The sequence below is a fragment of the Camelus ferus genome, chromosome 20 (genome assembly GCF_009834535.1).
Source record: "Camelus ferus isolate YT-003-E chromosome 20, BCGSAC_Cfer_1.0, whole genome shotgun sequence".
In the NCBI taxonomy this organism is placed as follows: domain Eukaryota; kingdom Metazoa; phylum Chordata; class Mammalia; order Artiodactyla; family Camelidae; genus Camelus; species Camelus ferus.
The window spans coordinates 22,277,499-22,289,600 of NC_045715.1; the positions used below are offsets into that span (position 1 = coordinate 22,277,499).

General features: G+C 55.4%; 1 protein-coding gene across 3 annotated transcripts in view; it reads left to right on the forward strand.

The window, feature by feature from the left end:
• ITPR3 (inositol 1,4,5-trisphosphate receptor type 3) overlaps window positions 1-12,102 on the forward strand; it is a 64,475-nt gene that overhangs the window by 21,256 nt on the left and 31,117 nt on the right. For all 3 annotated transcript variants that reach the window (XR_004313533.1, XM_032462841.1, XM_032462840.1), the window contains exons 3-13: window positions 3,062-3,183; window positions 3,962-4,048; window positions 5,187-5,345; window positions 5,500-5,598; window positions 6,377-6,460; window positions 8,802-8,948; window positions 9,140-9,235; window positions 9,764-9,814; window positions 10,007-10,149; window positions 11,335-11,434; window positions 11,518-11,678. Coding sequence is in view for 2 of the 3 variants with exons in the window: in XM_032462841.1 (XP_032318732.1) it covers window positions 3,062-3,183; window positions 3,962-4,048; window positions 5,187-5,345; window positions 5,500-5,598; window positions 6,377-6,460; window positions 8,802-8,948; window positions 9,140-9,235; window positions 9,764-9,814; window positions 10,007-10,149; window positions 11,335-11,434; window positions 11,518-11,678 (1,249 nt within the window). In the remaining variant the exon portion in view is untranslated. The remainder of the gene's footprint in view (window positions 1-3,061; window positions 3,184-3,961; window positions 4,049-5,186; window positions 5,346-5,499; window positions 5,599-6,376; window positions 6,461-8,801; window positions 8,949-9,139; window positions 9,236-9,763; window positions 9,815-10,006; window positions 10,150-11,334; window positions 11,435-11,517; window positions 11,679-12,102) is intronic.

A 12,102-nucleotide genomic window follows, 5' to 3' on the forward strand; every position in this document is an offset into this window, starting at 1 on the left:
CTTCCCTGGGCCTGGCCGTGGGTACCTACCCCTTCACTGGTGAAGCTGCCCAAATAAAATTCATGTTTTCTGGACTCAGCAAGTAGCCAAGGCTGAAACTCACTTGGGTGTTTCTATATCTCCCTGGTTTCCCTTTTGATCTTTTCTGTTCTGCCCGAAGGTTCCTTGCTGTCTAGTCCTTTAAGAAGTCATGAAATAATATACATTCGAAAAATCCAGTGGCTTTAGTTGTTTTCTAGTTGGGTTGGTCCAGAATGGATTATAACTGTGCTTCTCAGCCCAGTCAGACCCAGAGCCTGCTCACTATTCCCTGGCACAGAAAGTCTCCGTGTTACTTCAGGAAACAGTGATCCTGACATGAATTTCTTAGGGGAGTCAGGACCGAAGAGCCTGAGAACCTCTGCTCTCGGGTGCCCTGGGGCAGCACCTGTCTCTTCCTTTCTCCTCTCTGGATTGGGTGTGTGTGGGGTGTGGGCTGTGGGGAGACCCAGTTGCTCATGATCGATCGATCACCAGACCTGTGGGCTCCTGGCCTGGCCGCCCTCCCCTGGTTCCAGGCTCCCTCGGTCCCCTCCCAGCTGAGTGGCCGGTGCACTCGCAGCCTCTTCCATTTCTCTCCTGCCTTTCCCACCTCTTGTAACGCCTGGTCCCTTTCCTCCCTTCAAAGCTAAATTCAAGCCCCACCTCATCACATACCAGAGAGTTGTTTCTAGATTCATGTGCTTGTCTGGCCAACACTCTCTAAGCCCCAGGTTAGGGGCCTGGGACATGGTGCCCCCAGCTTGGCCCTTCCCGCCTGCCCTCAGTCTGGGGAGGGGGGTGGGTGGTAAAAAATAAGCAGGCCAGCCTGTCAGACTCAGAGCCCCTTTAACATGATGAAGTGGAATTACCTATTCATATCCATATTTATATAGTACAAAAATTGGGGTGGTGCTCAGGGCCGAGTCTGAGTGAGCCTGGAGCCAGGGTTGGGGCGGGAGCGAGGCCAGTTTAATGCCCTAAGTGTGACAGCAAGAGAAATAAAAGGAAAGCAATTTATAATAAAGTAATATGTAGATTTTAGAAGTAAATGTTGGGTAGAAGACTGAGGAAGCAGTGAGAGCTTGCCTCTGACTCGTAAGTATGCTGGCCTCAGATGCAGGCGGTGGGCGTGGCTGTGTGCGATGCATTCTCAAACAGCAGAAATCTCCTGCTGAAGGTTGACCAACACAAAGGACAACACAGATTTTTTTCAGTTTATGTTACAGTTGCATTCCTGCAAGGTTAAGTGTTTACTAAAAGCATGCAAAAAAAGACTCATTTCTGGGTGCCTCCCTGGGCCCAGGGCACTGCCCGCAGCTGTCTGCCTCTGAGCATGCAGCAGGTTGTTTGTGTCAGGGTGCAGGCACCCAGCATCCCTGTCTTGCCCACTAAATGCCAACTGTGACCTGACTTGTTGGGACAACCAAAATCGCCTCCCTCCATTTCAAAACATCCCCTAGTTCGGCCCCATTCCCCCTACTCCTGCTGGGAACCTCTAACAAGGTGGTGAGATGGATGTGGTGACCCAGGGAACCTGGGGGAGCCCTGCGAGCTCCAGCCGAGCCTGATGGAGCAGGAGGACTTCCTGGAGGGGGTGACACCCCAGCTTCTTCTTGGAGGTTGAGCAGAACCTGGGAAAGACACATTGTCTCCAACAAACTGAGTGCTTACTTCCAGAAGTGATGCCCACTCATGCTGGTAAAGCCAAGATGGGCTAGGCAGAGCAGCCATTGGCGGCTGCATCTGCTTATGGAATTGCCTTATTTTCCCCTCCCTTCAAGGAAGTTCTGTCTTCCCTGAACTTTGATTCCCTCACTTTCCCTTCCTGATGTACCAGGGGCGGGGCCTCTGCCTGCTCAAGGGCTACACAGAAAACCCAGTTTTGCTTTTAGTTCCCAGGGGCTAATGACCTTTTAGAGGGTAGAGGAAAGGGCCTGATGGAGGTGGCTCCCCGACTCTGTGATTTGCTCCTTTGGGGGGCCTCCATCCAGGTCCCCCTCACAATTGTCTTCCTCCTGTGTTTCCTGCTGCTGGAATACTTCCATTCATGGAACCAGGCCACTGTGCCTGAGAGGAGTCACAGAGGCCAACCTCATGCCCTCCTGTGATTCCCTCCTGTGATGGGGAGCTCAGTGCCTCACAGCACAGTCCATGCTACAGTCAGACAGGCCCAATCCCCCATGCCAGCATTTCACTAGGACCCAGAATCCTTGATCCCTTCTCACCACACTGTAGAAAAGGATTTTCCAGGTCATGTCTCCTTTTGATAAGTAGAAAAATCTGACACCCTTCCTGGAGTTTGAGTTTATGAAAATTGATGTTTTGTCTGCTTTGCAAATAAAAATCAGGTCATAGAGAACCTGTTTCTGGAATTTTGATTGGCCCTGTCTTAGGTGGAGTTCCCTAGAAGCAGAACGTCTGATGGGAGAATTACTGAGGAGGGGTCTCTGGAGGAGCATGTTGGGAGCCTGGCTCAGACAAGGCAGGGGAAGACCCCGGCGAAGAGATGGTTTCAGGGGAAGAGAAGCCTCAGCCTGATCCCACAGGGATCACCACAGACAGTCCCCTCCTCCTGTGTCAGTCGTTGGATACATGCCGCCCCTCAGGAGGGGTGGGGGATGTCACTTTCCAGGCATCTGTGGGCAAGATGGCGGTTGGCCACAGAAGAATGCTGATATGAACTGTTAGTCATCAATGTCCACAAAAGCTGGGCATAGACAGGGCATAGGGGTGGGTGCCCAAGAGCCTCTGATAAATCTCCTGTGGAGAGGAGGACACATGTCTGTCTCCCGAGTGAGATCCTGCTCTCAAACCTGCTTCTGGGACTCTCCATTCTACTCAGCCCAATCCAGGATGCCCCAAGTATCCTTGAAAGAACCTGGATCTACAAGGTTCTTCCAAACATGACCTTTCTATCCCAGTGGGGCAGGGGGGTGGGGAGGAGTGCGGGGAGCAGAGGTGGGATTCAGGGGCAGTGCTGCAGGGAGAGCCCTGAGCCCCACATGAACCCACCTCCCTCCTTTTGCCTGCCCTCCCTCAGACTGCCTCTTCAAGGTGTGTCCCATGAACCGCTACTCAGCCCAGAAGCAGTACTGGAAGGCCAAGCAGACCAAGCAGGACAAGGAGAAGATCGCCGATGTGGTGCTGCTGCAGAAGTTACAGGTGTGTGTGTGTGTGCACACAGGTGTCCACCTGCATGTGTGTGTCATGAACCTGGGCCCCTGCTCTCAGAGAGAGCCAGTCTGATGGAGGAGACAGAGTGCCTGCCTCCAGGAACTCCCAGTCTGATGGAGCACACACAGCCTATCCTCAGGCAGCTTCCAGTCTATTGGGACAGAAGAGCCTAGAAAGGTGGCCTTGATGGGATGCACACCAAATCCTGGAGGCACCAGAGCTGGATCTGTCAGAGTTGGCTGTGGCCAGTCAGGGAAGGCTTCCTGGAGGCAGTGGGCTGGGAGCACACACAGTTTTGGGAGGGAGGTCACAGAGGAGTGGGAGTGGAGGAGAGGGAAATGGCTCAAAGCACACCTGCCAGCATTTGGGCTGGGGCAGGGGTCCCGTGTTGGGGCACCAGGAGTCTGGTGAGGGAGGGCAGTGAGGCATAGCCTTAGGTTATCTGCTAGGGATGTCAGGGGCATACGGGGTTCACAGGGCTGCTGGTGTGCCCCCCTAGAGGGAAGCGGCAGGGAGGGGGCAGGGGTGAAGGAATTGGTTCCTTGGGCTGCATGCTGTATGACTCGGGGTTGCCCCTTCACACTCTGAGCCTCATTCTTCCGTCAGCAGTGGGAGGAATGGGCTGGATGGGCTCTGGGGGTCCCCCTGAATGTGGTGCCAGGCCCTCTGTGGTTGTGTGCCCGCACGTGCAGGTGTGGTGTGGGGGGATGTCCCCCCAGGAGCAGGCTTCTGGGCCCGCCCTCCAGCTCTGCATGTGTTTGTGCAGCACGCAGCCCAGATGGAGCAGAAGCAGAATGACACGGAGAACAAGAAAGTGCACGGGGACGTGGTGAAGTACGGCAGTGTGATCCAGGTGGGACCACTGGCGTCTCCTGCTGAGGGTGCTGGGGCTGGTGTGGGGGAGGGGTGCCAGCTGACATTGTTAACGAACCAAACCTGGGTCTGCTGGCCTGCACAGTAAAGCCAATCTACTGACAAGGGGTTGTGGGGAAGGAAAGTGCAGTGTTTATTGCAGGGGGCCAAGCAAGGAGTTCAGGACAGCTAATGCTTAGAAAGCCTGACCGCCAAAATGGGTTTCAGCTAGGCATTTAGAAAAAAAAAATCTCTCTATCTATCTATCTATCTGTCTGTCTGTCTGTCTGTCTGTCTGTCTGTCTGTCTATCCCCCAACCCCCGCCCAGCAAGGCATTTTTAAAGGCATGGTGAGGGAGGGGCGTCCCAGGGTATGTGATCAGCTTGTGCACAATTCTGATTGGTTGATGGTGACGTAACAGGGTAGTGTCACGGGGGTTAATGTTATCAATCCTTAGGTGCCAGTGTGCTCATGATCATCAAGTAGGTAATTTCTTCCACTTGGTGGTGGTTTTATGGTCTGTAAAACAGCTCAGGAAAGTTGCGTCACCTACTGTTATCTGAGTACTTCAGAGAGGAGTGAAAGCAGAGGACATGGGCAGAGGGGTCTGTCCCAGGAAGACCCCATAGGGTCCTGCTCGGTTACAACTGAACCCAGGGCTCTCTGTGACTGCGTGTCTGCTTCTGTGTGTGCCTGTTGCTGCATGGCCTGAATTGCTGTGTCACAGCTGAATTGCTGTGAATTGGATGTGTTTTCAACCCGGTGGTCACTAGCACAGATTCTGGTGCCATGAGGTGGGTTCAGGTTTTAGCTGTGTGACCTGGGCAAGTTACTTCACTTCCCTGTGCCTCTGTTTCCCCATCTGTAAAATCAGGCCAGTGATAGTATTTCCCTCTTGGTTGTTGTGAGATTACATGAGCTAATTAATACATGTAAGGTGTTTAGAACAGTGCTGGCTTTTTTGTGTGTGATCTCCTGGGTATGTGATTGTGCGTCTGGCTGTGTTTGTCTCAGTCTGTGTGTCTGACACTGTACATGCATCAAGCTATGATCACAGGTCCAGTGTGCCCTGCCAGGGCCCCTCTCTGATGGGCTGGCCTCCTGGGGCCTGGTGACCTCACCCCCACCTGTCCCCCAGCTCCTGCACATGAAGAGCAACAAGTACCTGACGGTGAATAAGCGGCTGCCGGCCCTGCTGGAGAAGAATGCCATGCGGGTGACGCTGGATGCCACAGGGAACGAGGGCTCCTGGCTCTTCATCCAGCCCTTCTGGAAGCTGCGGAGCAATGGGGACAACGTGAGGGCAGGGCTGGGCAGGAGGGGCCTGCTGGAAGGAAGGCACAGGCCACAGCTCCAGGGGGGCTTCAAAGGGCCTTTGATGTGGGTTGGGGGACTGCGTGAGCTCATGCTTGTTTCTCAGGGGGCCCGGCCCTCCCTGCCTTTCCCCACAGGTGGTTGTGGGGGACAAGGTGATCCTGAATCCCGTCAACGCTGGGCAGCCTCTGCATGCCAGCAATTATGAGCTCAGTGACAACGCTGGCTGCAAGGAGGTGAGCGGGGTGTTGGGTTGCTGAGGCAGGCTGGCCCTGGGGCCCTCTCTCAGAGTGCTTGCACTTGCCCCTGGACAAACATCTCCCCGAGTAACAGAAGACAAAGAAACGATAAGGGACTAAAAATCACTGGATGCGTGCGCAGTTGGGGCAATCATGAACAATAAGATACAAAAGAGCCAAAAACCAGCTGCCACTTATGAGGTGCCGGGAGCAAAAGCAGGATACTGCGCATGATTGCTGCACACAGCACCACCGAGGGGGTGGGCTGACCACCTACACCACCCCTGACCCAACCAACTGGCCCACCCCTACTCCCGCTCCATTTAAGGAACCAGCCCGCCCTCCTCAGAGAGTGAGCAGGGGCATCTGTTACTTGTTTTCGCTCCCTCGTGCTTCACGAGGCCTCTCATCGATTCCTCTTGATTAAAGAGTCCAAGGACCCTAGTTAGTAACTCGGCTAGCTCTGCAGCAGACAGGCGTCCACAAACCCGCTCTCCTCCTCCCTGGGGTCTCCCTCTCCAGTCCTGCCTGCTTCTGGAGGGCCAGGCCTCAATGCCCCCTCTACTGTCTCCTAGCATCTGCCTCCATTCTCTACCCCACAGACTGGCAGCCCCAGGGCAGCTGGGCTGGGGTCTGGGGCCCATGTTATGAAAAGGTATCCTGTCCTTGTGCATTGATTGGGGCTGGCCTGGCCTCCCCTTACCCTATCTCTGGGCCTTCACTCCCCAGCTGCAGGGGTCTGCCTGGCATCAGGGGTCTCTCTGCCCTTCCTCAGGTCAACTCTGTGAACTGCAACACCAGCTGGAAGATCAACTTGTTTATGCAGTTCCGAGACCACCTGGAGGAGGTGCTGAAAGGGGTAAGGACTGGGAGCCCCCACCCCTGCTGTCCCACCCCACCCCCACAGGTTCCCCTGGCTGCCTTCCCCACCTGCCCTGTACCCAGCTCTGCTCCCCATTTGGCATTTCCCTCTGCACCCCTTTCTCTGGCTCTGTACCCCTTCTGGCCTCCCTCCACCCCTACAGGGCCCCAACCAGACCATCCCTTCTCTTGTCTTTGGCCTCAAGACCCGTCTCTCCAGCCTGTCTGAGTCCTGGCTATTCTCATCTTGCTCTCTTGTTAAGGGGGTGTCAGCAGGCTAGGGGGGGTCCCTATCCCCCACCTCGGGGGTGGGTCCAGACCCTTTGAGCTTCCTGTCCCTTCCCGCATGTCTGCTCCGCGGTTCCAGGCCACGCCCCCTACCCTTTGCCCTGTGCCCTCTTGGGCAAGGACGTGAGGCTGCTGAGGCTGCTTCCAGACCTGCTGGTGTGGGCTCTCGGACCTAAGGGGTTGGCAGGAGGGGAGGGGACAAGCCTGTGGGGTGACAGCTGTGCTGGGAAATACCGTAGTAAAGACTTTGGAGGGACTGGAGCAGAGGGTACAAGGATGGCTGGAGAACGCTGGAGAAACCTTGAAAACCAGAGGTCGGGGGAGAGAGGAGGGTTCAGAGGTTCCTTCAGTGGGGCTGCAGGGTTCAGAACCAGCCTACTGGGGTGCAAGTGGTATGTGGAAGGGCAGATCTGGTGGGGGGCAGAAAGGGTGGGGCTCCTCAGCTAGAGGAATCACAGATACACTTGGCTGTGATACTTGTTAAAGGGACAGGCGACGGGCCTGAGAGCAGCTGCCCTAAGGGGGTCACCCCGTGTGCACTGACCTCCCCTGCTCAGAAGCCTGCAGTGGCTCCTTTGCTCTCCTCCCCCAGCCAGGCTGCTCTAGCTGACATTCCTGCCCTCCCTTCTCCCTTCCCTAGGCTATTTTCCTGTCTACTCATACTCTGTGCAAATGCCTTTCCCTCCCTCCCTCCCTCCCTTAAGCCTGCCCATCAACCACACATCAATCAAAGCCCAGCTCCTGTGCCACCTTCTCCCAGAAGCCTTCCCTGATTACACATTTCAGCCCTAAGTCTGTGCAGCACTTCAAAAATGAAGCATCATTGGTCCCAACCCTATGGAGTGGTTTTGGTGAATCTGTCACAGCTCCAAGGTTCGATTCCAGGCAACTTGCATAGAAGGCTTGAGCTTAAGTCCACCCTTCTGTTTTTTTTTTTTTTTTTTTTTACTCTCACCCGGCACTGCCTGGACAGATAAATCAGTAGGTTCTGCCATAAGTAACTGACCCAATCTGTGTATATTCATTCACTTTCTTGCTCATACATTCACTCTACAGATGTTGACTGAATACTTCATGTCCAGTGCAGTGTAGGGAAGACAGATAATGCCATAGCGGTAATAACAGGAGTGACAGACACGCACTGAGAGCCTGCTGGGTAGGAGACAGCTTGCCGTGGGAGGAGCTGGGGTGGGGAGATGCACGTGTGGGCTCTGGAGCACGGATTCTCGTCCCATTTGCTACTAGCTATGTGACCCACGGCAGGACACTTTAAGTTTCTCTCTGCCTGGGTTTCTCCACCTGTAAAATGGGGATAACTGTATATGCACCCAGAGGGTTGGTGTGAGGATTAGGTGAGAAAGTCCATGTAAAGTGCTTGCACAGAGGCTGGCACATGGTGAGTGTGCCGTGTTACTTCATTATACAAATTGTAATCCTTAGTTTCTGCAAGGAGTTCCTGGTGTTCCCATTTTATAGAAGAGGAAACTAAGGCTGAGATGTTAAGGGACTTCTCCAAAGTCACACAGCTTTTCAGAGCAGAGCCAGGATCCAAAGTTGGTCTCAATGTCCAAAGCTATGCACAGGCCACAGCCTCTGCTCCAGCTGTTCCAGTCCAGCAGAAAGCAAAACAGATGGGTCTGACCTACTGATATTCAGGCAGAAAAGGCCCCAGGAGAGGGGCAACCATGGGCCTGGGGAGACCTCTCTTGCCTTTGTGGAGGAGGTAACTTAAGGTTGGCCTTTAGTGGTCAGGTGGGGTTTCTAGACTTACAGGTTGGGGAGGGAGCTGATGAAGACAGGTTCAGATATGGGAAGGCTGGGGAGGGCTCTGGGTGAGAGTGTGTCCGGCCCCAGCTCTTTGAGGTCTGGGCTGTGGCTCTGGGCCGAGAGCCTGGCTGAGGGGCTGGGCCCTGGCCGTCCTCTGATGGGACTCATTGTGCACCCCAGCCTCGGCTGCTGGCTCTGGAAGCCTGCGCCTGCATCTGTGGCAGGTGGGGTTGGCTCCCTGGAGGTTCTTTGTCCACCCTGAGCCCTTGCGCCGCCACCTGCAGGGAGACGTGGTGCGGCTGTTCCACGCGGAGCAGGAGAAGTTCCTGACGTGTGACGAGTACAAGGGCAAGCTGCAGGTGTTTCTGCGCACCACGCTGCGCCAGTCTGCCACCTCAGCCACCAGCTCCAACGCCCTCTGGGAGGTGGAGGTCAGAACCCTGCTTCTGGCACCTGGGACCCAGCCCTGGGCTCCCCCCTCACTCCATCTGTCTCTCCTCTGAGCCCCTTCACAGCCAGGGGGCCAGGGAATGTCTCAGACCCACCCACCCAGAGCCCTCCAGGCCTCCAGTCCCCCTCCCCTCTGTGCCTCTCCCTCCCGCCTCACCCCTGCACCTCCCAGGTGGTCCACCATGACCCCTGCCGTGGAGGAGCTGGCCACTGGAACGGCCTGTACCGCTTCAAGCATCTGGCCACGGGCAACTACCTGGCTGCTGAGGTGAGTAGGGAGGCAGAGGGTGTCCTGGGCACGAGCACAAGTGCCTGGTGCATGTCTGCAGAGAGACATGTGTGGACCCTGGTTTATCTGCTCTCATGCATATACTTGGCAAATATTATCAAATACATGCATGACAGTAAGTTTCAGGAATGTTACGGTGACCCTACTGTGTGCCAGGAGCTATTCTGGGCCCTGGGCATACAGCAGTGAGCAGAATTCCCAGCCCTTGTGGAACTTACATTCTGCATCCACGTCTGTCTGTAACACACAGGCTTGTGTGAATTGGGGCACTTATGTATGTGTGCCCCCATCTATGGGTCTATGGAGAGAGGCCATGGAGGGCAGGGCCTGGGGCTCTGGTTGGCTCCTTCAGTAGTGACATGAGTTTGGGGGCTGAGATGGGCACCCTTGGAAGGATGAGGGAGGCTGCCTGCCCCAAGCAGGGTCATATGTGGACACTGTTTTGGGGTGTGGGTCATGTGGGTATAGCTTGGTGCCCAGTAGCCCCTATCTTGTATCTCTGTCCAGGAGAACCCCAGCTACAAGGGTGATGCCTCTGATCCCAAGGCAGCAGGAACGGTGAGGACCAAAGGATGGTTCCAGGGCTGGGGGAAGAGTGAACATGCACAGCTCTGGGGCGGGCTGGGGTAGGGGGGCCTGTGAAACCCTGGGAGGTGGGCTGGAGGGCGAAGGCCTCTCAGATGGGATCCTGGGATTCAGGGAGCCTGAGAGGAGGGAGGGGCTCCTACATGAGTTGGGGTCCTCACCCAGGGTGCCCAGGGCCGTGCAGGTCGTCGGAACGCTGGGGAGAAGATTAAGTACCGCCTGGTGGCTGTGCCCCATGGCAACGACATCGCTTCCCTCTTTGAGCTGGACCCCACCACGCTGCAGAAAACTGACTCCTTCGTGCCAAGGTGGGTAGGCGCCACGTGCCTGGGGGCTGGGTGGGGGTGCCCAGGCTCGCCCGTCCTGTCCCTGGACTCCCCGTGCCTCTCACTCCAATGCCCTCCTGAGGTCCTCTGGCCTCAGGACCTGCATGACCTGCCCCTATGGGGATCCAGCTCTGAGGCCTGTAGTCAGATGAGTGCTTGCCGTGTGCCCTGCCCTGGGTCCTGCACACAGGATGCCGCCTTGTGCTAGCTCATCTCTGGATGCCTTCTCTCCAGTGTTTTGTACTGCCAGTTGGCCTGGGGCTCAGGCACAGGTTGTGGAGTTTGTCCGGGGTACACTGGGTGCAGGGGCTGGACTCCCTCACCTTCAAGACCCCCCTAACCCTGAGATTCTTTTTTAAAACAATTATTTTTTTTAAACTGAAATAGCTCAATTCTATTTTTTTGGGGGGGGGAATAATTAGGTTTACTTATTTTTAATGGAGGCCCTGGGGATTGAACCCAGGACCTTATGCATGCCAAGCATGTACTTTGTCAATGAGCTATACCCTCTTCCCCGCTGAGATTCTAAAACATAGCATCAAGAAACTTCCTGAGTGTCAGTCAGGCTTTAGTCTAGACAAGCTGTCTGACCTCAGGCAGCTGACTCAGTCACTTGGCTCCAACTTCCTCACCTGTAAAGTGGGAATATCAAGTTACCCATCAGCAGGGCTGATGGAATTAATTGAGTCATTGTAGGCCCACAATCCCATATCTGAGACTCTTGGGGCCAGATGTATTTGGAGATTCAGATTGTTTTTCATTTCTGAAAGGTAATTATATTTTATAATGAAAGACATGAGTGTTTCTGCTGTGAAATGCACGCGTGTTGACACTAAATGGGATAAATAGTTTAAGTTGCCTCATTTGTCCAAATGAATTTTGGTCCCAAGCTTGCCAACCAGCCTGGGCTTTTGGAGCACTTTGGTTTGGGGCGAGCAGGTGAGGCATGTGGGCCTGGGCAAGCGCGGCAGTTGGCACAGGGCCTGGGAGCCATGTTGCTGGTCTCTCTAATCTGGCTCGGGCTCCTCACCTGGAGGGACCAGTGCCCCGTCCCGCAGCTGCTGGGTGTGTAGTGTGGAGTTAGGTGGAAGACGGGAAGCCGCTGGGGGCAAGTGGGCAGACCACTGGGGCACGTTCCACTGGGCTCTGCCCCCCTCCTGCCTGCAGGAACTCGTACGTCCGGCTACGGCACCTCTGCACCAACACGTGGATCCAGAGCACCAATGTGCCCATCGACGTTGACGAGGAGCGGCCCATCCGGCTCATGGTGCGGGGCTGGGGGGCCGGGCTGCGGGCTGGGCTTGGGCTTAAGCTGGTCTCTGAGTGCCCTGCTGACCTCTTTCCCTGCAGCTGGGCACCTGCCCCACCAAGGAGGACAAGGAGGCCTTTGCCATCGTGTCAGTTCCTGTGTCCGAGATCCGAGACCTGGACTTTGCCAATGATGCCAGCTCCATGCTGGCCAGCGCCGTGGAGAAACTCAATGAGGGCTTCATCAGCCAGAATGACCGCAGGTGGGCTGCAGGGGCAGGGTTCCAGAGAGGCCTTGACCTGCTGGGTTTGTGTTTCACAGAAAAGGGGTCACAGAGCAGACACTGGGCAGGGGAGACAGAGCTGGTGACTGGTCCCTGTCGGGCTCTGGCTGACCTTGGGCCCCAGCCTCACTGCTCACATACTCCAAGAACTCACCCTGTGACCGAGCCATCTTTACCCCTATTTTACTGATGATGGGACTGAAGCTCAGAGAGGTTAAGAGACTTAACCAAGGTCACACAGCTAGTAAATGACAGTCAGGAGGGACATGCAGAGCCCTTCACACTAAACACCCTGCCGGTGCCCTGTGTTCCTTACCAGATAGGAATTTCCTAGATTCTTTCTCTAGGGGGCACTTTGGAATCCAGGGTGGGTGGGTTGTGGCGGTGTGTTTTGAGAGCAATT